This window comes from Marmota flaviventris, chromosome 3 (genome assembly GCF_047511675.1).
Source record: "Marmota flaviventris isolate mMarFla1 chromosome 3, mMarFla1.hap1, whole genome shotgun sequence".
In the NCBI taxonomy this organism is placed as follows: domain Eukaryota; kingdom Metazoa; phylum Chordata; class Mammalia; order Rodentia; family Sciuridae; genus Marmota; species Marmota flaviventris.
Genome location: NC_092500.1, coordinates 78,729,534 through 78,757,416, shown reverse-complemented (window position 1 = coordinate 78,757,416; position 27,883 = coordinate 78,729,534). Strand labels below are relative to the sequence as shown.

The window sequence follows — 27,883 nt, the reverse complement described above, 5'->3', positions numbered from 1 at the left end:
AGAAAGAAAGAACTAGGGAAGTAATTCGGTGATAGAGCACTCCCCTGGTGTGCGGCAGGGACGGGGGTGGGGTGGGGGGGACGGAAAGGGGGATATAAAAGAGGAAGATGATAGGAAAAAAATAAGGTGACTCTTTTAGTGATAGATTACAATTAACTCAGCAAATCTCTCTTGGATAAATTCTTCACAAATGGAGATTAAAATAATGACCCCCAAAATGTAGAATCATTTTAAAGCTTTCAAGTGTTTTACAGTTTTACATTTATTAATTCTAAGCACAGTGAATCTTAAATAGTTTAAGTGCCTGCTCTCTTTGAAATCCAAATACATTAAGGTACTACAGTTCTTAATAACTGAAGGAAAACATAATGCTAGAGTTCTATAAAAATTATCTGTGATAATTCAGTAATCATGTTTTGGTCAGATCCACTTGAATTATCTGGAGCAAAAGAGTGGAATGTGTGTGTGTGTGTGTGTGTGTGTGTAGATATATAGGTATACAATATATATGTAGTATATATATATGTATATATATATATATATATATATATATATATATATATATATATGCAGATATGTGTGTATATATATACATGTATTGTAAATTTTGAGTATCACTGCCTGTGAAGTTGTGTGTATGTGTATACCACTCCCTATTCAATATACACATACACATATGTATTCATATTCGTATAAAATTTATACCACAACAGGTGTGGTAGTGCATGCCTATAATCCCAGTTATTCAGGAGACTGAGGCAGAAGGATCACAAGTTTGAGGCCAGCCTGGGCAATTTAGTGAGATTCTGTCTCAAAATACAAAAAGGGCTTGGGAGGCTGGTGCTATAGCTTAGTGGTAGAGTGCTTGCCTAGCATGCATGAGGCACTGGGTTTAATCCTTAACACTACATAAAAATAAATAAAATAAAGGCATTCTGTCCAAATACAACTATAAAAAAAAATTTAAAGGGGGCATTTGGGGTGTGTTTAACATACGAGACCTTGGGTTCAATCCCCTGTAGCACTAGAAAAAAAAAAAAGCCAAGGCTTCTGCTCTCTATTCAGTTGATTTCATCAGAAATAAATTGGGTGTGGAAAGCAATACTGTATATGGAACATCTCCACATGAAACTATGTTCTATGTGATGTTTTCTGAAGGTGCTATCATAAAGAGAATGGTAGACTTATCCTTTTAGACTTAGAACATATATATGTTAAATATGAACTAGCAGAGCATAGCTTGAGAACCATTTCAAACCCATTACCTCATTTATCATAATACTTTGTCTCAAAATAAATTTGAGGCACATTCAGTAATTTTGGGGGTGGAGGGTACCAGGGATTGAATTCAGGGGCACTTGAACTACTGAGTCACATCCCCATCCCTATTTTGTATTTTATTTAGAGATAGGGTCTCACTGAGTTGCTTAGTGCCTCGCTTTTTGTTGAGACTGGCTTTGAACTCAAAATCCTCCTGTCTTGGTCTCCTGAGCTGCTGGGATTACAGGCATGCACCACTGCACCTGGCATTCAGTACATTGTGTTTTGATCAATTTTTATTTTATAAAAGGTTTTGTTCTATTGAGAGATTTTGGGAAATGGTTTTATCTATAATCATGTACACTACTCAAATAATGTTTAGACTTTTCCAAGGAAACCTATTTGATTTTCAAGGGAAAAAAGAACAAAACACTCCTGAAATCCATTTTCACTGGGATTGTACATAATGCCCATAATAGAATATTCGGAAGATTTTCTATCTCCTTTATGAAAAATTCAAATGGCTTGACTTTTATCAATACCATATTATGAATTATGTACTTTTGGGTTGACTTCCCAGAACTGCTGAATAAGAAAAGATGTTCCAATTTACTTTGAAATAACAGGAACATTGACTGTGCTGCAGTTATTTTAAATATGCACAGGCCCCACTGTGAATGGACTAAGCTCCTCCGTGGTACTGCATTGAAGGCACTCAGAGACTTTCTTTTTCATTGCAGGTAGAGCGTGAAAAGGCCATTCTTCTGGCTAATCTCCAGGAGTCACAGACACAGCTGGAACACACCAAGGGGGCGCTGACGGAGCAGCATGAGCGGGTGCACCGGCTCACAGAGCACGTCAACGCCATGAGGGGCTTGCAGAGCAGCAAGGAGCTCAAGTCTGAGCTGGATGGGGAGAAGGGCCGGGACTCAGGGGAGGAGGCCCATGACTATGAGGTGGACATCAACGGCTTAGAGATCCTCGAATGCAAATACAGAGTGGCAGTAACCGAGGTGATTGACTTGAAAGCAGAAATTAAGGCCTTAAAGGAGAAATATAATAAATCTGTAGAAAACTATACAGAAGAGAAGGCCAAGTATGAGAGTAAGATCCAAATGTATGATGAGCAGGTGACAAGCCTTGAGAAGAACACCAAGGAGAGTGGCGAGAAGATGGCCCACATGGAGAAGGAGTTGCAAAAGATGACCAGCATAGCCAACGAAAATCACAATACCCTTAATACAGCGCAGGATGAGCTAGTGACGTTTAGTGAGGAGCTAGCCCAGCTTTACCACCATGTCTGTCTGTGTAATAATGAAACTCCCAACAGGGTCATGCTGGACTACTACAGGCAAAGCAGAGTTACCCGCAGTGGCAGCCTGAAAGGGCCTGATGATCCCAGAGGACTTTTGTCTCCACGATTGGCCAGACGGGGTGTGTCGTCCCCAGTAGAAACAAGGACCTCATCTGAACCCGTTTCAAAAGAAAACACAGAGGCCAGCAAAGAACCAAGTCCAACTAAGACCCCAACCATCTCTCCTGTTATTACTGCCCCACCATCATCTCCGGTATTGGATACAAGTGATATCCGCAAAGAGCCAATGAACATCTACAACCTTAACGCCATAATCCGGGACCAAATCAAGCATCTGCAGAAAGCAGTGGACCGGTCCTTGCAACTGTCTCGTCAGAGAGCAGCGGCTCGGGAGTTGGCCCCCATGATTGATAAGGACAAGGAAGCCTTAATGGAAGAGATCCTCAAGCTCAAGTCCCTGCTGAGCACCAAACGGGAACAGATCGCCACGCTGAGGGCAGTGTTGAAAGCCAACAAACAGGTAATCTCCTTCCACTGGTGAAAGCATGCTAGTTGAAAACCTTCTTTACCAATTTCCTCCCGAATGTTGTTGAGTTTCCAGGACCATCAAGACAAGGATTCAGATTACTGGTCAATGGAGCAATAAGACAAAGTGCATCCTAGTGCCAGGTCAGAGTGTGATGTTATTTTTAAGTGAGTGAATGGATGAAATAGAGAGTAGTTGTGCCCAGCTAGTGGAGGAAGAGATGAGGAAGGTAAAATGACAATAGAAGGGAAGACCCAGCTGCAGATACACGACAGCAGTCCTGTGAGTGTGGAAGCAGGACATAGATAGTGACAGAAGAGGCCGGCATGGCAGTTTACGACAACCAGAGACACCTGGTGGGCAGCCAGGTCGTAAGGGAGTCTGGGTGCAGGCAGGTATAAAGGAGGTCTGAGAGCCACCAACCTGACCTCAACTTCAGAGACAGAGATTCCTCAAGGGCATGTAGCAAGATGGAAAATGGGTGTCTTGTCTTTAATCCTAGGCTTTGAGAAACAAGAGTATTAGATAAATGATCAAGTCATGGACTCAGGGATAAAGAACAAGACAGCAGCAGGCATATTTTAGCAACAGATAGTTTGGAGCCCACATTAACAAGCAAACGATACAGAAGGAAATGGCAGTAGCGGTGGGGGAGAGGGGAGGGAGGAACTGGGGATGTAGCTCAGTGGTAGGGTGCTGGCCTACCATGCATGGGGCCCTGGGTTCAATTCCCAGCACTGCAAAAAATATAAATAAAATAAAAATAAAAAGAACAATGGAGAGAGAGAGAGAGAATGAACTCTAGCTCCATCAGTGACCATATATCTGAAACTTAGGTTTAGATGGGTATTAATTCATGGTTCAAAATCACACTAGACAAGATTTACACACTCTTTACCCTGAGCACAATATCCTGAGGTCATTCTTGGTTGAGTCCTTCAGATAACTTCTCTGATTTATTACATAAAGTTTGAATATTAACCAACCTAGAAAACTAGGCCAATGAAAATGTCAAGAGATTTGACTGAAACAATAAGGTTGGTTGATAAGCCAAGAGAGAACTAATTTTTGAGCCAGCATTCATTGACTTTACATATAAGTTATGGGAGATAGTAAGTAAGGATGCAAAAATAAATGACTAATAATCTAGTACAAATTGAACACATGCCTGTAACTACAGGCCGGAACATGTGGAACACTTTATAGTGGTATAAACAGTGCCATAGAAATTAGAGAAGAACAAAGCATGCCTAGCTGAATTTGATTTTCACAGTGCTGTGTGGTACCATTTGCATTACATCAGAGTCACAGCCTGTGTAGGCTCAGTAAATCCAATGAAAACACATTTCTAGCCCATTAAAACAACAGTGGGCCTATTACCATGATGCTTATGCGCATAAATAGCTTCAAGTATCAACAGATAACATCATCATATTTAGACATTGTGAAATGTTAATTATTGAGACTAAGGTGAGAATTCTGTGGTTTAGGGGGAAAAGGAAATCATCTTATTTTGAGGTAGGCATTCTGTATTCTCAGTGAAATTTTTTTTTTCTTTAGGGGTGCTGGGAATCAAATCCAGGGCCTTGCACATGCTAGGCAAGTGCCCTACCACCAACCTACATCCCAGCCTATCTATGAATCTTTTATTATACTTTAAGATTTTTTTTTCAGAGGCACGGTGTCTTCTGATGCAATAATTTAGTTATGAAGCATCATTTATGTACTAGACTGTGTTAGATGTGAACATTCAAATAAGACTAATATATGGTTTCTGCTTGCCAGAAGAGGACTCACAGCCCCCTGGGAATGGCAGAATACAACAGATAATTATAGTTTGATGTTACATGTGCTGTAATCTAAGTTATGGGAACATGGCAGAGGAAGTCAACAATGTTTCTTAGAGGAGTTGGAAAAGACTTCACAGAACAATTCTTGAGTTTTTTTTTTTTTTCTTTTGTTCTTAAAGGATAAGAAATTGTTTTCCCAGGGGAAGAGGAAATAATTCCAGACAAACGAACATTAGGTACAGTGGGACAAGTGACAAAACAGGATAATGTATTGAGGGAATGTTTGTGATGGGCTCTGTGAATGAGAATAAGTATTTTTTTTTTTACAAAGTTAACTTTGAAGTATGAGAAGAAAGTGAATGTAGATATCAACAAATCTACTAATGGGGTTTGATGGTTTAAATTAATTCTGAAAAAGTTTTACATAGTCTGTGGACAAACAAATCTGCAAATAAAACAGTCTTTGGGGGCATTTCTTACAAATAATAAATGAGTTCTTCTTACTTCTATTTCAGATCCAGTGGCCTGTCATCCCCCTTTTTTTCTCCCCTTAGAAACTGACTATGTGACTCCATGTGCTTACAAATTCCTTACACCTACATTCGCATGACTTAAATTTAATCATCTGTTTTAAATGAATATGTGTGTAAACTTTTTGAAAAACCAAACAATTACTTAGAGATGTAGCTCAGTGTTAGAATACTTACCTAGCACGTGTGAGTCCTGGATTTGATCCTTAGTACCTTAAAAAGAGTGAGAGAGGGGAAGAAAAAAAAAAAAAACTGACATTTTTCCCCAGGCCAATTTATTCTGGATAGTTTTCTGAATTTATAATATTTCTGAAGATTCCATTGAACATTAGCTTTACAGAACATACAGAACTGTTATTTGCGTAACTTGTCATTTAAATCTGAATTTAAATACAGAGTCAAAACCAATAAGAAACTAACTTGGAATCAGATACTAATGAAATACCTCATCTTGATATTAGTTTAATTAAAAATGAATTCATCCATTTCTATCGAAGTTGACACTTTGCGTAAGAAAGTTGAAACTGTGCATTTCAAGCACAGAAATATAATGGTAGTCTCCCTGGGAAATCCCATTAGTAATGGGGTTTCCAGTAGTATTGATATTTTTTCATACTCTGAAAAGTTGCAGTTTAGAGTCTGTAAAAATAGTGCGTTTCCAATTTGACTTCAAAATGCATGCCATGTGCCATGTGCCATGCTTCCATTTGACTTCCCAATGCCATGAGCTGTGCATGTCCCTAAATATTCACTGATTTTATGCACTGGATTCAGTTATTGTGTTTTTACTTTCTACTGTGCCAGGCTAGCTCTTGGTTTGAAACACTACTAATTCTAGAAACTTCAGATAATCCCAAACCCAAACAAATATTTTAACAACTTCTACATTTTGGAGTTTCTGCTTTCTTGGAGATTATGAATAATTTAACTATAACCCACTGGTTCTTCGTTATTTCTTTTCCTTAAACATAAGAACATCGGCTTACAGTTTATCATATACTCATGTTATAAATTACAATGGTCTTTTATTCTGTGTTTTAAGCCCACAGGGAACACAGAGAACACAAAAGTGAGTCCTAATGTATTTCAGTTGGAAACTTCGCTCCTTTACTAACTCCTTAATAAAATCCTTCTTATGTAAGGTTTCATTTTGGCTCCCTCCATGTCTGAAATTCCTACACCTTCAACAATATACATGAAGTATTTATTGGACTACAGCCAATTTTTTAGCTCTTGATACTGACTGGCCTATGGTTGGCTTCTAAGGCAGTTAAACCACATTATCAATTCACACCAGGTTTTTGGTTTTGTTTTGCTTTTTCTTGTTGTTGTTTTGGTTTATGTGGGGTTTTGTTTGTTTATTTGGGCAGTACTGGGGACTGAACCCAGAGCCTCGTGTGTGTGTGTGTGTGTGTGTGTGTGTGTGTGTGTCTCAAGCATTCTACCCCTGAGCTCCGTCCCCAGCCCTCTCACAACTCATTTTGACACTAAAGAAAATCTTTGCTATGTCCAACGTATATACATATGCTTATGTGAAATCTAACCAAGTCAATTTCACTTTCCATTTATGAGAGAAATAATAGACCCAGCATGAATAACTGTGTATGACAGATGTTCCTGATATGAACAGGGTGAGCATTGTGATTTTTCTGCTTCAGACAGCTGAGGTGGCCCTAGCTAATCTGAAGAACAAATATGAGAATGAAAAAGCAATGGTGACAGAAACGATGACGAAACTGAGGAATGAACTGAAGGCTTTGAAAGAAGATGCAGCCACTTTCTCATCCCTGAGAGCAATGTTTGCAACAAGGTAACTGGTTTTCTTCCTAAAATTGTGGTCCACGCCAGAAAGACTAGAGCACTCACAAGTGAGTCTCTGTGCATCTTGAGCGTATTGGATTGTGGTCTAGGACAGAGATTCCGCTCTGACAAATATAAGGCTCACTTCCAGAGTCCTCTACTGGACACAATGGATCAAACAATTCTATTACATAAATATTTTTTCCAGCCACTTGGGAGGCCGAGGCAGGAGGATCACTTGAGCCCAGCAGCTCAAGACCAATTTGGATAACACAGCCAGACACTGTCTCAAAATCAAATAAACAAAAAATTAATTTAATAACCTTTTTCTATACCTTATATGCTCAAAAGAATTAGGTATTGGGCAGAGATGGGGAATACTGGGAAAAGAACCCAGGGCTTCACACATGCTAGGCAAAGACTCTACCATTAAGCTACAGCCCAATCCCATATATTAGATTTTTTTTTAAGTTTCCCATAAGGGAAAAAAATACTTCTTAAAATAGCTAAATATTATCATTACTAAAATATATTCTTATGACTAAAGTACATTAAGGTGCTTCCTGATACTGTCATAATGAAGACTAGTATTCATCAAATCAGCTAATACTTACACTTTAATACACTGTGAATTAAATTGTATTTATATTATTTCTAAAACGTAATTGTGTATATCACTGACTTTTTCACATTGCCCAACTAATTATACAAATATTACTTTCTATCTCCCCCACCACACACACACACCAGTTTTATTATGAGGAAATGCTTTTTAAAAAAAATTTGAAATAATTAATTAAGAATATTCTGGAAACTCAAAGAGTGAAGGGTTGTATGTTTTCTCTCATATGTGGAAGCTAGAGAGGAAAAAGGAAAAAGAAAAGTTACATTTTTTACGACTCTCAAGATCGGGGCCACCATCTATAGCCACTTTGATGTGGCCAGATCACTGAAAGTGACCAGCAGAGCCTTACCAATCAGGAGAGGAAAATGCTGGTCACATGGTGTGGCGGCCTCCCACACACAGAGATGTACAATCATCGCCAGAGACCATTTTCAAACACTTTTATTACCCCAAAAAGAAACCCCATATCTATTAGCATTCACTCCCCATTCTTCCTAGTGGTGTAACCATCATCTCTTCTCTGACACTGTAGATTTGCTTCTTCTGGACATTTCATATAAATAAAAAATAATTTAATTGTGAAAAAAATAAAGTTATTATGTCTACCCAAAACTAAAAAATAAATATTAAAAAAAAAAAAACTGAAGGGAGATGAGTAGACTAGAGGAAAGGGACTAGGGAAGGGAAAAGGGAAATACTTAGGAGTGATATTGTCCAAATTATATTGTTATATCGTATGCATAGACCAATCTGTAACATGAAGTCCCACCATTATGTCCAACTATAATGTACCTATTTTTAAAACGTGGGGAAAAAAATAATGTACTAGGCTGGGATGTGGCTCTGGGGTAGGGCACTTGCCTATCATGCCCAAGGGCCTGGGTTCCATCCTCAGTACTACAATAATGATTATTATTACATGTAATGATTTGAGGGTTTTAAAAATCTGGAGATCCTCAATATACTGTTGAAATACCTTTTTTGTTGTCACAAAGCAGTCCCCTCCCTCAACAAAAAGCACCAACTATATATATCTTCTCTGATACAAATTTGGTGCAAAATTCACAAAGCATAACTTTGACTTTATTTGCATACTCATAAAATGATTTACATGTAGCTGATGTAATTTTAAAAAAATGTCTTGGGCTTTATAGGAGTCCCCAGGATCTGTGCAGCTTGCTTTGTAATTTGGGAAAGAAAAGGCTCAAGGTCATATGTGATTGAATCTCTGGGAAATGACAGTCAGAAGGGACCTGAGGGACCACAGGGGTGGAGAGGAACTGGCTTCTGGGGCCCAGAGCACAGTGGTATTTGGAAAGTAGAAGATGTATACCTCTGACCACTATGAGGGATAGGATAGAGAATGGGAATGGTCCCCTCTCCAATGCAAGAAATCAAGTTTATGTTTAGAATCAAGAGAACATAAATTTGTTCTTTGGGAAAGAAATTGAAAACATTTTAAAAGGTCATTTGAAGTCTCCATATATGAGTGAATGGCCTGTATCCCTCATTAATTCATTTTCACAGTCATTTATTTTTTCAGATACAGTAACTGCCTAATGCTATATGTTTAAAATGTTGTTATCTAGCAGTGAAGATTAATCCAGGTCCTGAAATTTGCTTGGTATTTTACTAAAATCTGATTTTTCTTATGATCTACATGTCCCCGCTGATTCCTGACATTCAATGATAAAGAGAATGGCACCCCCTTGATTTCAAGTATTTTACCACAGAGCCTGTTTTCTTCTTTAAAATACCCCAGGCTTGTGCTAATTTCAAAGTTTGTATAATGCGTCTTGGATAACTCCAAGATGGTCCTTAACCATCTGCTGGTGCATGCAGAGGAATTGTTATTAATATCTTAATGGGTAAGTAAAGAGCAGAATCTCAGAATAAGTTTTTTTTCCCACACTGCCTCTTTCTTCCAAATGCATATGGATGGGCTCAGGTTTCGCATTTGGTGGGGAAATAAATCACTGAGCTTACCTTCATGCTTAGTGCAAGCATGAAGCTGAATGAAGATGCTCCTGACAACTGGCTCTACCTCCATCAAACCTTGTGCAGGTTTTCTTTGACAACTCTCTGCACTCTCATCTGGTAGAGAAATCATTGAAAACACCATTTCCTAATTCAGAGAAATCACCCATATTGAAAACACTGCCAGCTGTGATCTGTACTAAATTAAAATAAAACCTATAAATAGAGATAAAGAAGCAAATAGTTCCTTCACTAACATTATTATTTTTTCGGATGCCACAGCCATAACCCATAACAAACTTGTCATGTTCCTGCAAAGAAGACAAATGTTATACAGCAGAAAGAGCCATTGTAACACATCTAAGGTATTTTGGACATGTTGGACTGTACAATACGACCAAAATGCAGCCCCCCAAAAAACTCTGTCCTTGGGGTTCATGATGCCTATTCAGAGTGCTCCCATATGTACCCTATTGTGTGGGTTAGTGAACATGCTCTATTGTTTCCTATTACTATAGGTTATCTCCATTCTGTTGATAGGAAGACCAGGATTCTATATATCTAAATTCTAGTCAAATTCATTTCAGTAGTTTTTCTCTTATCCATGAGAGATATAGTCCAAGACCCCCCAAAACTACTGATCATACAAAACCCTATGTAGTGGTTTTTTCCTATACCTGTTACAAGGTTTAAGTTATAAATTAGGCACAATGATAATTAACAATAATAAAATAGAATGATTATAACAATAATAAAAAGTTATGTGCCCTGTTTTTTTTCCTATACATAACTAAAGGGAGGGCGGGATAACCAGAAGATGTTATTGGCCTTAGAAATGGTTACTATATATATAAAATGTACCTGTGATAAAGTTTAAGTTATAAAATAGGCACAGCAAAAGATTAACAATAATAAATAATATAACAATTATAACAGTATAGAGTAATAAAATCTTGAGAATGAAATTTTGAGCCAGGTGTAGTGGTACTTGCCTATACTTATAGTGACTCTGGAGGCTGGGGCAAGAGGATCTCAAGTTTGAGGTCAGCCTCAGCAATTTAGTGAGACCCCGTCTCAAAATAAAAAATGAAAAAAGATTGGGGATGTAGTTTGGTGGTAAAGTGCCCCTGGGTCCAATCCCCAGTGCCACAAATAAAAATAAGATAAAAGAAAAATCTTTTGAGTCAAGACAAATAAAATTTTGGGACCACAGATGATCTCAGGTAACTGAAACTGTAGGGAAATGAAATTACGATTAAGGGAGGAGTATTGTACTTTCCAATTTGAGTTGCACTTCAGTTTCCCCAAGATGTCCCCCTCACCACCTTTCTGTTTGGGTTCCAGATGTGATGAATATGTCACACAGTTGGATGAGATGCAGAGACAGTTAGCAGCCGCAGAGGATGAGAAGAAGACTCTAAACACTTTGTTACGAATGGCTATCCAGCAAAAACTCGCCCTGACCCAGCGGCTGGAGGACTTAGAGTTTGACCATGAGCAGTCCCGTCGCAGCAAAGGCAAACTTGGAAAGAGCAAGATCGGCAGCCCTAAAGTAAGTGGGGAGGCATCAGTCACCGTGCCCACCATAGACACTTACCTCCTGCATAGTCAGGGCCCACAGACACCCACCATTCGGGTCAGCAGTGGCACTCAGAGGAAAAGGTATGCATGCAGCGATCTTCATAGTATGGTGCAGTGGCCAGATTTTAGTTAACTGCAAAAATTAATGTGCTCTTGTTGTGGTGGCTGGAGGAGGGGAAGGAGAAGGAAAAATGGGAGCTGCTATAGATGGGCTTTGCAAATATTGGTCTTCCCAGATCAAAACCTTGTGATAATCGTGCTACTATATTCCTTTCTGCCCCCATCCCCACCGCTTTGACCATAAAATAATTTTCAAAGTGTCTGTTCATATTTTTGCTGCTCTTTGTATGCATATATGCCTCTCCCTTACCTCCAACTGGAAAATTGGTAAAGGTGGATAATGAGAATGAAGCTGTGTTCTACTTGGATTATAAGTCATTGTACCTCTGGAAATGGTGCTATTTACCAGCTTCTCTTTAACGGGGCAAGGATATGAATATGTTCTCTTAAGGGAACTTTTGTCCATATGACCCAAACTGATGACTGAAAGGGCATGCCTGTATTTAGGTAAAAACGGAATGGAATACATATACTCCTTTCCTTTAAAAGCAAGTTTTTGTGCTCTTTCAGTTGGCATGTGAATATTTCACTGAGAAACCACTTGTAAGGTTTTGGGTGGCCTGATTTCATGATGTTTTCCCCCCAAGTCCTGGTTATTGAGTTACATACCTGGTGTTGTCTGTTAATATAGTAAAACTTTCTATTTTTAGCTTTTGTTTAAGAATCAAATAATACATATATTTTCTATTTGAGGTTCAAACTTACTAACTGTAATAAATCTCTTTTCCAGTTTATCCAAAACAGTTTCCAAATAGGGTTGTATCCTGGTGTGGAAACTAAAACAATTAGCAAAAAATAAAAAATCTTGATTTACATATTAAAACAATTAAATGCCAATATAAATAATGTTGTCACTGGTGAGGCGTTGAAAGGTAATTAAAGTAAAACTTTTTTGTTTCCTATATGTATTTTTCTTGGATCTCCTGCAAGACAATTTTCACCTTCCCTTTGTGATCAGAGCCGTCCCAGGACTTCAGGGGCTTCCTACCTACAGAATTTATTAAGAGTTCCCCCTGATCCCACCTCCACAGAATCATTTCTTCTGAAGGGCCCCCCTTCCATGAGTGAATTCATCCAAGGGCACCGGCTCAGCAAGGAAAAAAGGTTAACCGTGGCTCCACCAGGTAAACATTTTTTCCTTGGGTGCATGTGATGCAAATGTCTAGTTGAATAGACGACTCTCCCCTTCCTTCCAGCCGCTCAACGCGCTCGCCCATCCACAGAGCCTAACTCTGAGGGACTTTGAGGATGTGTGAATTCCCAGCACTGAAGTAAAGATTCCTCTGCACTTAGCTTCCTGTCTCCTCCTTGACCACAGCCAGACATTGTTCCTGAGACAACTCTAGGGACTTCCTTCCAGCAGCCAAGGATGGAAATGAGAGCTGGAAGGAATGGGAGAGGGAAAGGGAGATTAGCCAGATGTGCACAGCAGGGCACACACCTGAATCCTCTCTGCAGTTTGGTCGTTCGTGGCGATTCCATCTGGGTCAGATTTTGAGTTTGGCTCTTACCACGTTTAGTGTAATTTCACCCCAGAGCCATGTTTATGTTATGGCTTTTGAACCAATTCCTTTTGTAGTGACTCAGAATGTCTCCTCAGTTATTATACAGAAAATTAAAGTGAACTCCATGAAGGCTTTGCTCCTCAGGAACATTTAGGTATTAGTATAAGGTTCTTGTCATTTGTAAGCCCTTAATTTATGCTTACCAATATGCTCACAATTTACTTTAACATTTCTGTTTTTTTAAAAAAATCTTTCCTATGAAAAGGCCTAAATCAAAAGCATGATTTATGGCAAATAAAGAAAATGTGACTCTGGCAAATAAAGATCATCCTTTTGCAAAACCCTTGCATGCTCAGTATAAGTTAGAGATGGCCAACAGGAAGCCCATGAAAGAAAATAAGCCCAAGGGCAGCTATTATTTGTCTATTACAGGGAACCAAAAATTAAAACAAATTCAAGTTGGTTGTCAGCAGTTAGAAACTCAGGGATTTCATATGAACACCTGTTATTTCTGGCCTCTTTTGAATGATTCTGGATATCTGGCAGCCCTTGGTCTGCATTCATGCATGTCAACAACCTGTTGGAGCTCAGCAGTGGCTGCTGTCGTTAGACAGGGAAAGCCTGGCACTTGGTCACATCACTCCCTATGACCGACATAGCCTGCTCTACCTTTTCTGTTACCTTCTGGCCTCTACTGTAGCCTCTGAGTTTGCCACCTTTGTGAGAGTTTTGTCTGTCTGTCTGTCTGTCTGTTTTAATTTATTTCAGTTTTACTTCCTACCCAATTTACTTCAATTTTACCTTAATTCCTTTTTGGAAACCTCAGCCTTTGAATCTCTAATATTTTTCTTATCTGATTCATTTAATCAGCCTACTGATTGGGATTAAGAGATGTACTATAATGATTTATATCACATGTTCTACATTCTAAGAATGTTAAGGAAATGTTGAGGAAATCAGTAATGGGGTAACAGCCCAGATGCACAGGTACACACACAAAAGTAACCCTTCCAATGGTTACTTCTACTTTTATAACTCATTTTCTAATTTTTTAGACACCTTTGGAAGGTACCTTGAAGTATTCTGTGAACCACCAAAGGGGTAATGATATGCCAGGGCACCTAACTTGGGTAAAACCCACAAAGGCCTTCTTTTTAGTGTTACAAATGGATTTAGTAGCACTGTCTACTCGAATTTAGAAAATAAATGGTATGATTAATAAGAAACTCCTGTTGCATTTCACTTTAAAAGGTGGTGTAGCAATAAGATTAAAAATTAATAAAATCTAACAATAGCTATTTTCATTTTTGTATGACTGCTTGGTTCTTGTGTACATGAATATATATTTTACATCATTATCATTACATCATGGAAGTCATTAATATTACATCATTAACATTTCCATGTTGCTACTTGGTCATTGTTATTTTTAAGGTTATTGTATCTTAAATTTTATTTCAGATGTTATTATTGTATTAGTCACTCCTTCCCCTGGGGTTGTCCACTGGAATGGTATTTCCATTATATGGTATATTATTGAATGCTGCTGGGAATAGCTTCATATGTTCAACAACTCATGTATTCAATTTTTTCTCAAGAGTGAAATCATGGGTTAGAAGTTGAACATCTTTATGGCTTTTGCTACATTTTGATGTTGTCAAAAGGGTATATCAGTGTGCAGACTGCCCCACAAAGCATTTTCCCCTTCTGCTAAATCTTTCTCCTACTTTATACACAGCTGTAAATATCTTCAGCTCTAAGACCACTGAGCTTATGTGAATCAAAATGCCATTATTTTTCTTAAATTCTTTAGTTTTGAGTAACCAGAAGATGTTATTGGCCTAAGAAATGGTTACTATATATAAGATTATAACTCAGAATCATCACTAGACCAAAAAAATCACTTTAATAATAACTTACTAGTAAATTTTATATTTCTAACCATTTATTTGAAGTTAAAATAATAGAAGAGGAAAAGAAGTAAAGCTCTTATAGCCTGAAGATCTTTCAATTATATATCATGGAATCAATTAGATTAATTCTTAACAAATTATCATTAGATCAATCAACAATAATTTCTAAAAGATCTCGAATAAATCAATTACTATAGAAATTGATTGACACACCAAACAAACTAGCTCCTAAAAATACCAGCATTATTGATAATATATATTACTTTTCCTAGGCTGAACTACAGTGGGTAAAATATATTGAATGTTGTTTAGAACGCTTTTACTATATAAAATATTTTCATTATGCCAAAAATGGGGAACTATGTCATATTTATGACCAATCCTATGTTCTATGCAAGCAATATCTTAAACCTCTAAGTAATAATAGATTTTGAGATTTTTTTTATTCATGAGTTTAATATAAATTGTTGATTATTATAAAATTTGCTGGCTGGTATCAACCATTTTTAATGTACAATTCCCTGTTCATTTTTCAGAATGTTTTTGTTAAATATTGTTTTCTAAAATACATATTAAATATATATTTTAGGCAATTTAAATTATTTAAATGAGCAGATACATCAACATTGTTTTCCTTTTGAGGATCATTGAAATAATTATATCAATAAGTTAATTATATTAGTTTAGTTTGTCTTTTTTTTTTTTAAACGTGGAACATAAAATGTTTTTACCCTAAGAAGTACTTTTAAATAGATTTCATTTCTATGAGATGATCAACAAAAAACTCAGTCCTCTTGAAAACACAGTTTCTCAATTCTGAAGAATAAGAATCCACTCTAGGGTAGAACATTGATTTATAATATTAGTTTTACACTAGTTGATTAGTGCATTGTACTAATTGATTTGTTACTTTAATACAACCTTTTGGGGGAAACTTTTGGCCCTTGCCTCTGAATTTGGTTCTGCTGAGTCATTCACTGAAATTCCAGAGTTTTCTGCTCATGACTGTTGATTTATTCTTGACATTATCCTTATCCTGCCACACAAACTCCCGAGTCCTCTTACTCCTGTTAATTTTTACAGTTTCAATTACCAGCTCATCTGAGAAGTGCCTTCCAGCGTTGATGAACTTGAATCAAAAGGGACCTTGTTATCATCAAGAATTTATAATCAGGCAACAGATTGCATATCTTCATAAACTTGTAGCCAACATTTTATCTTGATGTTATAACTGCCTAGGCTTATATAATAATAGTAATAATGATAACAACAACAACAATATCATCTTACCATTTAATCAGTAATTAAAATCTGTCTATCAGAATATGTAAAAGGAATCCATGTAATTCACAGGCAAGAGATGTTCTTTCTGTAGTAAAGATCTGATTGCAGCATTTGTACAAGATAAATAAGAAATTTCAAACCTGAAAAAGCAACTTTGGCATTTTCTTAAAGTACTATCCTAAATAATTTGCTCTTTAAATCATTACTGAACTGGTGTTAACAGAATTGCATTGCCTTGAAATCTGAAATTTTTCTATAATATTTTAGACTTTGCTGATTTTAAAAACAACTCAGAGAAATGTGTTGACCTTAGATTCATAATCCTTTTAGAATCTGTAGTCAAGTAGGGCATGATGCTGCACGCCTATGATCCCAGTGACTTAGGAGGCTGAGACAACTGGATGACAAGTTTGAGGCCAGCCTTGGTAACTTAATGACACCCTGTCTCAAAATTTTAAATTTTAAAAAGGGATGGGGATGCAGTTCGGTGGTAAAGCATTCTTGGGTTCAATCCCAGTACTTAAAAAAAAAAATTTCATAGTCAACATACCAACAAGCATGTTCATAGTAAAAATTGCTTTTACATTTCACTACATTCAAACAGGTAAACAATTTTCTGTTTGTATTGCAAAGCTTGTGTTCTTAAGCTTATACCAAAACCACATTTTTTTCATTAAACCATTTGCTTATTTGCTCATTCACTTATTCATCAAATATAACAAAATTTATTGAGTACCTATTATGTGTCAGGCACTTTTCTTGGGTCTTGATATACAATGATATTCAAATGAAACAATTCTACTCTTCAGGAAACTCACAGCCTGATAGGGGATGAAGGCATGCAAATAAGTAATGGAGTTAACAGATGTTCCTGGAATAAATGAAGGAGTTAGGTTAAGCACAGCCTTCTAAAAGTGAGGCAAATGCTGACCATGAATGAAGATTAGATGTTGATAGGCAGAAGGCAGAGGTGCAGGGGTGGGTAATGAGGAGACCTTTCTAGGAAGGAAAGTCAACTTGTACAAAGGCCATCAGCTTGAGGGGTAGAACCTAAGTCAAGACTTGGAAATGAGACTGGAAAAGTGGGCAGGGACTGGTAATCAGGTTAGTGCAAGCAGACTTTACACCACTGAGCTCACCTAACAGTTACGAATAGGATCAGATGTCCATTATATGAAACCATCCTGACAGCAAGGTGAAATGGATTAGGTATGGCTAACGTCTCAGATAAAGAAGCAGGTATGGAAACTGATAGAATGTGCAAATGAAAGAGGGTGTTGACCAGAATCAAAACTGAGAGAAACATTTGTACGTGTGTGAAGTTTTAAAAGTCCAGCCTGTGTGTGAAATCCAGCATGTCCTGTGTGCACACAGCCTGCTCTTACCACCTTCTTCATCTTCCCATGTGGAAAGAGCTCAGCGAATGCTATTTGAATTTACCTCCTGAACTAATGGCCCTAGTAGTTTTTTTTTTTAATAAGTTATATTTTTCTATAGAGGCTTTCCTATTTATGTCTCTTCCAGGTCTTCATATCACTATCCTTTCTTTTTCTACAGTATTTAATTCTTAAAATAGTTTAAGTGCGCAGGATCTGCTAAAACCTGTGATCATGTGGGAGTGGGGGCTACCGGGGTGGAACCCAGGACCTTCAGTGTGCTAGGCAAGTGCTCTACCACTGAGCTACACTTCCAGCCTGTAATCAGCCTGTAATCCAGCGTCCACACAGTTCTTCCTTGTGGAGGAAGGCTTAGGCATTACCTGACGCTAGAGCATGTTGTCTTTATTTGGAGATCTGCTATTAACAAAAGTTAATTCAAAAATATTCATTCAGGGATGGGGATGTAGCCCAGTGGTAAAGCACTTTCCTAGCATCCGTGAAAACCTAGCACCACAAAAAAATATATATTTTTTTTAAATAAAATAAATAATTCAGAAGATTACCAAACACATGTTGAAAAATACATTTTCTTCTATCTTGTCCCACGGTAGTATGCAATTAGAAATTGGTTCAGATTTCCAAATTTAAGGGAATCATAAATGCTGCAGGAGGTTTTTTTCTTCCTTTTGGGAGGTTTAACCATGATTCTTTTTATAGTCGAAATATACAAAATCTTGAATCTCTTAATTTTTTTCAATATTCAAGTGGTAATTTTATTTTTATAGGAAATCTTTTAGAATGATCTTGAATTAGAGTCTGCATTGTTAAGGATATTGTCTGAGAGCTGTGTCTCATTGTTAGATTTCATTTGTCACTGTACATGACAGGCACCTAATAGAAAACTGAAAAATACAGGAATTTATCTAATTTTTCCCAACTAGCTCTACTTTTGCTTTGTTTAGATAAATACCACATAGCCTCAAATTTAGCCCAGTGTTCTTGATTTTTATAAATGGTTTCATAAAAAATATTTTGGACTTTTAAGATTTCTGCTCTTTTATTTTCTCTTGCAAAGGTTATAAGCTCTATGTATCATATATAGCAGTTTTGCTGTTGCGTACATAAGTGCAAACATTAAAGAAGCCTTTGTCTACACTAGGGAGAACTAGCTGCTGCCTCACTGTGGGCCAATGCAGACAGCAAAGAGGTTAGCATCAGATTCCTGGATGAGTCCTAAGCTCCTGTGGATAGGAACCTCCTTGGCCTTTGAAACAGAGGATCTTGCCTAGTACCTGGGCCTTCAGTTTGTTCCATAATTGATCATTAGTCCAAATTTCCTACAATATCAGAAAATAAATGCTTTATTGTAGTGTGTCTTCCACATGTGTGGTTCTCTTACTGTGTTGGTTTATTGATAGTATATTTGAGATGCAGTTTACTATAGTTGTTGCAGTGAAATCTACCTAACAATTGCATTTGGAAAATTTCCAAGTGAATTATTCATTTGTCTCCTTATTTAAGCCAGGCGGCGCGTGTGTCATTTTGAATTGTCTTTATTTGGTTGCTTTAACATATGCACACCTAAAAATCAAGGCAAAGATAAGCAAATATCCACTTTAGATGGTAACATTTGTGACCATGTAGTACAAAGTACTGTAGAAAGGTATATGTAAATATATCAGCTTCCCTTGTTTTTATTTTATTCCTTTTTTATGTTAGAGTTTTTAAGTATACTTTTCAATAGTTAATTATGTTTCAAAATTCAAAAAGTACAAAATATTATACAAACAAAAGTAGACCTCTGCCACAACTGTGCCTGCTCAACCTTCTCTATCCTTATAGAAATACATTCTGTGGGCTGGGGTTGTGGCATGTGCGAGGCCCTGGGTTCGATCCTCAGCAGCAAAATAAATAAATAAAGGTATTGTGTCCAACTACAACTAAAAAAATAAATAAATACTTAAAAGAAATACATTCTGTACATATGTAAGTGAACATACATATATAAACACATTTTATATATGTATTAACAACATTGGCACGTTTTATATATGCATTTTATATATGTACTAACAACTTTGGCACATCCACCAACATTATGCATGCTATTTTTTTCACCTAATGTACCTTAACTCTTCTTTCATATCAACCTATCTTTTTATTTTTAATCAGAAGAAATTACACAGGGGAAGGAAGATAAGCTTGAATTCTTTAAGAAAACTTAAAATATAAGCCAGGCACCATGCTGCACTCCTATAATCCCAGAAATTCTAGAGGCTGAGACATGAGGATCACAGTTTTGAGGATAGCATGGGCAATTTAGCAAGATCTTGTCTCAAAATAAAATTAAAAAGGACTGGGGATATGGCTCGGTCGTAGAGTGCCCCTGGGTTCAGTCCTCAGTAATATCAAAATAATAAAATAAAACACCTTGAAATGTTTCCACGTGTAGAACAGGAATATTTTTTCCAAATGACAAAATGATAGCTATGAGACTGTTTAACTTCCTAAGTCAGAATTATCCAATAGAAATAACATAAGCCCCATATGTAATTTTAAATTCTCTAATAGTCAGATTTTTAAAAGTAAATGAAACAAGTAATCTTAATTTTAATAAGATATTATAAATATGTCCATGATATTATCATTTCAACATGAAAATCAGAAGTAGTTATTAATGAGATATTTTACATTTTTTTCCTCAGTCTTTGAAAATTCTGTATTATGAACTTACAGGTGTTATCTCAATTTCAGCCACATGAAAAGCACCCCGCGTGGCTAATGGCTAGTTTACTGGACAGTGCAGTTCTAAACCTTCCCTTACCAACTGTTTTGACCAGATACAACGACTACACAGAAATCTAATTGTAATAACTAACATCTGATGTTTAAAATAAGATTTAAGATGGCACATACCTTTTCTTTTAAATAGAAATAGTGGTTCTGATATTTGCTATTGCAAATTGATTCTGCGTTCTCTCTGATTCATAGCTCTGTTTTAAATAGATATTAAATATTTAATATTAACATTTAATATTAAAAATATTAAGTAATATTAAATGTTTGCATATCCTTTTTTATACGTATCTTTTATTCGTTTCTAGGTCTCCTTGTTAGGATAATAACTTAATTCCTATTGTTTAGGTATGTGCTAATAAAACATGTTTCTTAAATATTCTTAAAACAATAAAATGACTTCAGGCTTTTTTTTTTTTCTTTTTAAATTGCTGCAGTCTAGTTGTGAAAAATCCCATATTTCTTATTTTAAGCAGGGAATGCCTTGTAAGTGTGTAAAATGCATCTTGCCAGTTTTAAGTGGTAGCATTTAATGGTGCCACGTATAGATCGAAAATGCATCGAACTGTTTCAAGGTGAGTTCCAAATGTTTTCCTTCTTCCCAGAATAAGAGAGAAGATGAAGACAATACTGAGTAAGCTATTTCATGCTACAAATTGGAGCCACTCAACACATAAGGCAATGATTGATGGGACATCTGATGACCACAGTTCTATCTTGTTTTGTTTTTATTTTTGTTTTTTTATTCCCTCTTCTATCAGGTATTCCTGTCCAGAACTTGGATTTCCTTAAACGATTCCACATTCAAAACCTGAGCATTGTAAGCAAAATAAACTATGATAAAAAGATGGGAATTCCATCATTATTGAAGGAGTTATATGACAACTTCACAGCAGGAATGTGCATAGATTAGATCATATTTTCAATCCATGTTGACTAATTGGTATTATTATATAATTTTAAACTTAAAGTTTAAAGCTTAAAGTTATATTAAAATTTTATTAAATCCATGAAAACTGAAATTTTCTAATTTAAATCCTTAGGGGAAAAAACTTTTCTCATATTTTCATTAAGTGAAAGAAAATATACTTAGTTGATATTCTCAATTGCTGCATATTCAGAGCAAAAGTGATTAGGTTGTGCTTGTGTCCACCCAAGTCCACCAACATGGTGCTGAAGATTGTGAGGTCTCCAGGAGGCAGCAATGTCCAGAGGGGTTCATTACCCCTCTGGAGAAGGAACAGGTATGCTTAGATGCACGGAAAGTCCAGGACATTCCCAGCAGTAACTACTGTCCTCTCTTGACCCTGCCCAAATGGCCCTGCTTTCTGGCTCATAGAAAAACATATCAACAGGAGCGCTAGAAAACCCAAAGAGACATTCTCAGAGTTGGTTCCTAGACCATACAACCTGCTGTAGACTCACTTAAGTGACCAGCCTCCAACCAATAATAAACTAAGCCAAATACTGAATGAAACCAGTGTGCATTTTATCCGTCTCCACCCCAAGTCCGAGAACAACCTTTATCCTACCATCGGCAATTACCTATAGCACCTGACCCTTAGCTTCTTTGGTGTCCTTGGTGCTAGGGAGTTGGGTACTTTGATGGCCTGCCTTTGTTATTGCCTTTGTATCCCAAAGCCCCACGTGCAAAAAAAAAAAAAAAAGAGTTCTCATGGGCAGCTGGGATCTCTCCTCCTTGAACTTCATGGAAAAGAGACCATCGAGGTCTTTGTCAGGCTTCTGTGCTGTGCCCATACTATTTAGTACAACCTGCTGGCCCTGGTTTGTTGTATCCCAGTCACCCTCATTATAAGTACATGACACCCTTTATTATACCAAAACTTCTGATTATAAGGCATTACCTGAAAGGTTTTATCCAAACTACACCCTCTGAAAAAGAGGGTGAAGCAGTCCTGAAGGAGCTCAGACCATCCCTAAGCTTCTCTCATTCTGTGAATTCAATTCCATGATGGGGTCTGGAGCCCCTTACGTAAAACCCACGTTTCTAAATAGACATATAAAAATATTAAAAATATCAGAACTATACAGTTTCTAAGGGAATTTTTTCCCAAGAAAGAAGAAAATGTCTTTTATCTAAGATATAAAACAAACTCTTGACAATTTAAAATATCTGTGCGTTAATGAACTGAAAAGAGCAGTGTTCCTGAGTTCCCACTGAACTCTTGCAGTGTACTAACACTTTGATTTCTTTCTCAAAACAGATGGGAGTCACAATCTAAAAATATATCTGTATTGTTACACTGATTATTGGGGCCACCAATTTAATTTAGAAATGCTTCTCTGGTGCCCATCAGCATGGCAGGCACTCAGACTCCTCTGAGGCATTATGAGTTGTTTGGGGGAATGGACCTTTCTGTACACTAAACCTGGCTTCAAGGGTATTCCTAAACTCTGAGCCAGCTGGGCAGGGTCTGAAGGAGCAGTCCGAGCTCTGCCTGGGAGCATAGTGCAAATGATATGTAGGTATAATGCTCGTGGAAGGGCTGGGCTTGCTACTTTCTGTATTTTGGTTTTAAATGATGTACTGAAAGTATGGTTCCGTGTGGGCACAGTAGTGCATACCTATAATCCCAGCTACTTAGGAGGCTAAGGCAGGAGGATTCCAAGTTCAAGGCCAACCTCAGCTTAGTGAGACTGTCTCAAAATAAATTTAAAAAGGGCTAGGAGATTTAGCTCAGTGGTACTCTTGGTTTAATCCCCAGTATGAAAGAAAAGGAAGGAAGGAAGAGAAAATGTAGTTCCACAGCATTTACACCTAGACTACTACTCAAAGTGACCTAGTAATTAGACTTGTGCAGCTAATCGATCAGAAAAGATTCACAGGGCACTGTATTCATTAAATTACATGAAGCATTCCTGCCACCCTCTGGGATTCCTTCAGCAGAGCTGTGTATCTCTCTTCATGCCCCCATCTCTTGATCTTGTGTGGGTTTCTTGGTCCTTTCCCCAGAGTATCTTCTGCCTGAAAGGAATGAGAAAGAAAAGGGAAAGCAAACTCTAAGTGGTTGACTTTATTTCTTTGTACCCTTTAAAAAGTGTAAAGTCATAAATAGGACGTCCAGCCATTAAATCATTGTCCTTTAATTGTCAACTCTCAGCCAAAAATAAAATCATCAATAGACTCTAAATATCACAAATTTAAAAGTATTTGTGAAGTGTACGTGTAAAAGCCTTGTTTGCCTTGGATTTAGTCATGCCTAGGCCCTAGGGATTTTCTTATTCTTTTTCAGCATTTAGATTATTTATGTCACTTCAAGTGTGAGGGATTGCTTCTAGAGCTGGCCTCTCATATAATTGCATTAGTCAACTAAAGGTCTCAGAAGATGTACTAGATGTGATGGTTACTCTTAAAAGAAACTTCTATAATTTCAAAAATTTGTAGGAAAAGATTTACATAAGGATATGTACATCTGTTTTGCCCAATAATGACCTAGAGCAGGACTGTCATTTTAACTAATTTTTGGTGGATATAAAAAACAAAACAAAACCAAAAAATAAAATAATTTTTTAAAAATTTTTATTTGGAGGGGACACATTTTCTCATACTGAGGACTGTTTTGCAGTTCTGATGCTGATCATCTACCCATTTTTTACTTTAAGTGAAGCCTTATCTCCCAATTTTTCACTGCACTGAAGAATATACTACAAATAGAAAATCCTTCTCTTATCTGTGTGGACCATGAGAACCAAAATCAGAAATTTAGAGTAGAAATATACTGTTTGCTTATGATCAAATGGTACCCAGGTCCTGGGTTCAGATATCTCAGTGATGATGCTGCTGGGTTCATCTGAAATCCCTGCTTCTGGCTATTTACACAGTCTTTACTTCACCTCTGTACATAGGATCCTTTAAAAACCAGAATAGTATTTTACTCTGAGTAGGTATTTATGGAATGAGCCATTATGTAATGCATTAGAATCAGTTAAACATAAATTTTTTTCTCTTTTTATGCACTACTTGACATCAAAAGCAAAAAGAGGTAAGTTGGCTATAAACATGTAGGTGAACCTTGTTTTCCTTCATAGATTTATTCCTGAAGCTTTTGTTCAATTAAATTTCTATCAATCAAATCCTTTCACGTTAGGAAGCTTGTAATTGTAAATACTTATTTTTTTTCTTTGAAAAAATGTATAAGCACCTTCTGTAAACTTGGATTTTAAAAATATCTACTCTTTAAACACATTGCTCTTCCTTTAAGTTGTACTTATGCTTTAATTTATTTATGAGAACTTAGGGCATTTTGAAACACTTAGTTTCATTTTGGGTTTCTGAATTGTTTCCTCCCAAAATGTGGATTACATTGATAAGCATTTCTTTTCTTAAAAGGGGAGGAAAAAAAGCCAAGAAACAACTGACATTGATGAAAGTCTATAATTTTCAGATCCATGGATTTACAGAAGAGGATGCCTTGAGCCTATCAGAACATATTCTAGTATGATTTTTTTTTGCAATGATTATTTTAAAGTGAAGAAAATATTAAACCAGAAAAATCAAACACATTTCATTGAGTGGTGTCTCATATATTTTTCCGGTCTGGGGTCTGATTTCACAAGTGATGTGTTCAGTGGGTTCTTGGTTGTGGCTTGTTTAATGTCCTTCTCGTTCGTGTCTTTGATGATGAATTCATTCTGCCATTTCAGAGGAGAAGCTGGTCTTCATTTGATACATGCTATTATTGACCTATCAAGAACAGACCACCACACCACCTTGAGTTAACTCTGTGCCGGCTGGCATTGCTCTTGAGAATGTTATTTCCAAACAAAAGGCTGTGTTTTAATTGGTGTAAGAAGAGTGTACTTTTCCCTCTTAGTGCCACTGTACTCAATCCCTCCTAGCCGTTTCCTCCTCCTCGTCTCTCCTGCCGTAGGCTGTTGGTGACACACATGCTCATGGTTTAATTGTAAGTTGTTCAGAAGCACAAAGGTGACTAGACTGCAGGGTACTTTTATATTTCTCTTCTGCAAGATTTGAAATAAAAGTAGACTTTTCTATGAATCCCGATTTGCTTTATTGGCCAGTCATATGATATTCATTAATATAGGAAATGGAAAGTTGGGTGAAAGTTTTTGTCTAATCAATAATCACTACAAAATCTAAAAAATGCTCCCTCTTTTCTTAGCAAGTCATGTTCTGATTCTACATCGTGGAAGATAATTTTAATGCCTGTCACCAAGGTGTGATAAACTAGATGCAGTTGTCACTTACAGGAGGCAGAGCCAAATGCTTTTTAAGATTTGTCATCAGATTTTATCTTTTTATTTTTTTGCATGATCTATATTTTTTTTAAAAAAAATTTGTGTTTCAACAGTTCTTTTTGTTCTCTGAAGGTTATTACTGAATAACAATAGTTTCTGACTATCATGGGTATAAACGTAGCATGGAATTTGCTGTTAAACACTGATGTAAAGAGAAGTGTGTGGTGTTATCAATTAGCAGATTACATCCCTGAGAAGTTGGAAATGATGCTGTTGTCTTACCTGTGGATTCTTTCAGAGAAACTAATGTGTTAACAGAACATGTGATGTGTTTGTCAAAAAGGGATGAGATGGCCAACTCTGTGTGTTTGATTAAAAAATGTCAAAGGTTGTTCACACCTATCCATTTTTATTAGTATCAGTGTATCTTTAAACTCATCATTAGATATTTTTAAAAATTTCAACTTTTCCTAACCACTATATAAATATTAGTATTTGTGTGTTTCTCTTGTTCTTATTTTTCTTTATCACATATCTATCTCAAGTTGTTCTATTTTTTTCCTAAATTCTTTATATACCTGTCTTTTCAATTCATATGTTTAGGAGTCCATAGGACTATTTAATGTTCAAGTTGTTACCATAGGGAGAATTTACCTGATGCTTCTTTTCATTAACTTTTCTGTTAATTCATTAACCCACTATTAATCATCTGGTAGATTTAGTGAGGAATTATTCAGTATTAATGTTACTTAACACTTCATAAATAATGAGTTTAAATATTATCTTCAATATTTATGCATCAAAGTCTTATGCTATAATGGCTCCAATTATCAGAAAAAAAAATGTTATCACTACACTAACTTTAAAAACTTACCGGCACTGTGGCACACCCCCTGATCCCAGCTATTTGGGAGGATAGCAAATGCAAGGCCAGCCTGGGTACTTTAGTGACACCCTGTCTCAAAATAAAATAAAAAGGGCTGGGACTATAGCTTCATGATGATAGAGCACCCCTGACTTCTGTCCCAATACAGGAGGGGGGAAAAAAAGACCTCTTTATCAGACAGTGTTTGAAAGATGTTATGATATCAGAAATGTCTGAATTGCAAACTCTCCCTTCAAGTGGATCTCTCAAACATTGATAATGAAACAAATCCAAGGATTCTTTAAGAGACGTGACATCTATATAAGCAGGTATTTTGAGCCACATGGAAATTCTCTAAACAAACCACTATAGAGAAAAAGAATTATGACACAGGGTCCTGCCTGCTGCTGGGGGAGCAGACATACTTTCAGGAAAGCAGTGGTCAAAAGTTGGGCAAGAAGTGCTGAAGGAGATGAGATCAGGCTGAAGGAGTTTAGGGGAGCAGAAGTTTCCTTCTGGAGTGATCAGGAATAAAACTGACACTGGTTGGCTCTGAACAGTCCGAGAAACCAGGAACACTTCGGACGGATATATAATGATAGCAACACATGGCTATGGAAATGAGTTAGTTCATCATAGGGCCTGTTTGGGCCTTTCTTGATGGATTGCTGTTAATAGCTTTGTTTCTTAAAGCTGAAAACCTCTAGGTCACGATTCCCCCCATTCCCTTGTCTCTTGTCTCATCAGTAGACTGCATGTTTTCACAAACATCCTCTCCCTGGTCTTCTTAAGAACCCTGCAAGACTGGTATCTCATGTTCTCACTTAGCAAATAAGTGAGGCTTAAAAACTGAGGCTTAACATGTTTAAGTCCCTTCTTTAGTGTCACTCAGCTACTGGTTGGCAGAGCAGTGGTTCAAACTTGTGGGTCTCTACAAGTAGGTCCAAAAGTACCTACAAACTGTAGGTCCCATGCCAAAATGGAAATTTGAGAACACAGAATAAAGACAGACAATAAAGGTCACAAGCAGTCATTGCAAAAGCATCATTGGCAAGTAGAGGGAGGAATGACTGTAGTTAGCCTATTATCCATAACTGATCTTTGTGTAAAATCCTCACTTAAGACCTGAGTGTATCTGTAAGATTGTCAGTTACCAATTATGGAGAGTGCTCTGTGGTTCAATCCACAAACTTTCAGAATTCCTGAGTTTGGGAGACTTGTTTGTAATTACACAGGTTTTTTATCTCCACCTCGGTGTATAGTATATAGAAATTTATACTTTCTACTAATGTAATTACAAATTCTCAAACATAATTCTCAAGTTTCACATTCTATCATTGGTTTAGTTCTCCTAATATCACTGATTTGGACATTTTCTCTTTTTTTCTCTCTAGCAT

The 27,883-nt window shown here is 36.8% G+C and overlaps 1 protein-coding gene across 3 annotated transcripts in view; it reads left to right on the top strand.

Annotated features, from left to right (window-relative positions):
• Bicd1 (BICD cargo adaptor 1) overlaps positions 1-27,883 on the top strand; it is a 223,939-nt gene that overhangs the window by 182,246 nt on the left and 13,810 nt on the right. Inside the window, exons 5-8 of one of the 3 annotated variants that reach the window (XM_027934095.3) lie at positions 2,001-3,095; positions 7,080-7,231; positions 11,168-11,485; positions 12,455-12,648. In XM_027934095.3, the coding sequence (XP_027789896.1) occupies positions 2,001-3,095; positions 7,080-7,231; positions 11,168-11,485; positions 12,455-12,648 (1,759 nt within the window). Of the gene's footprint in view, positions 1-2,000; positions 3,096-7,079; positions 7,232-11,167; positions 11,552-12,454; positions 12,649-27,883 lie in introns of those variants that run through there. The other 2 variants (XM_071609201.1, XM_027934099.3) reach the window with 2 other exon arrangements.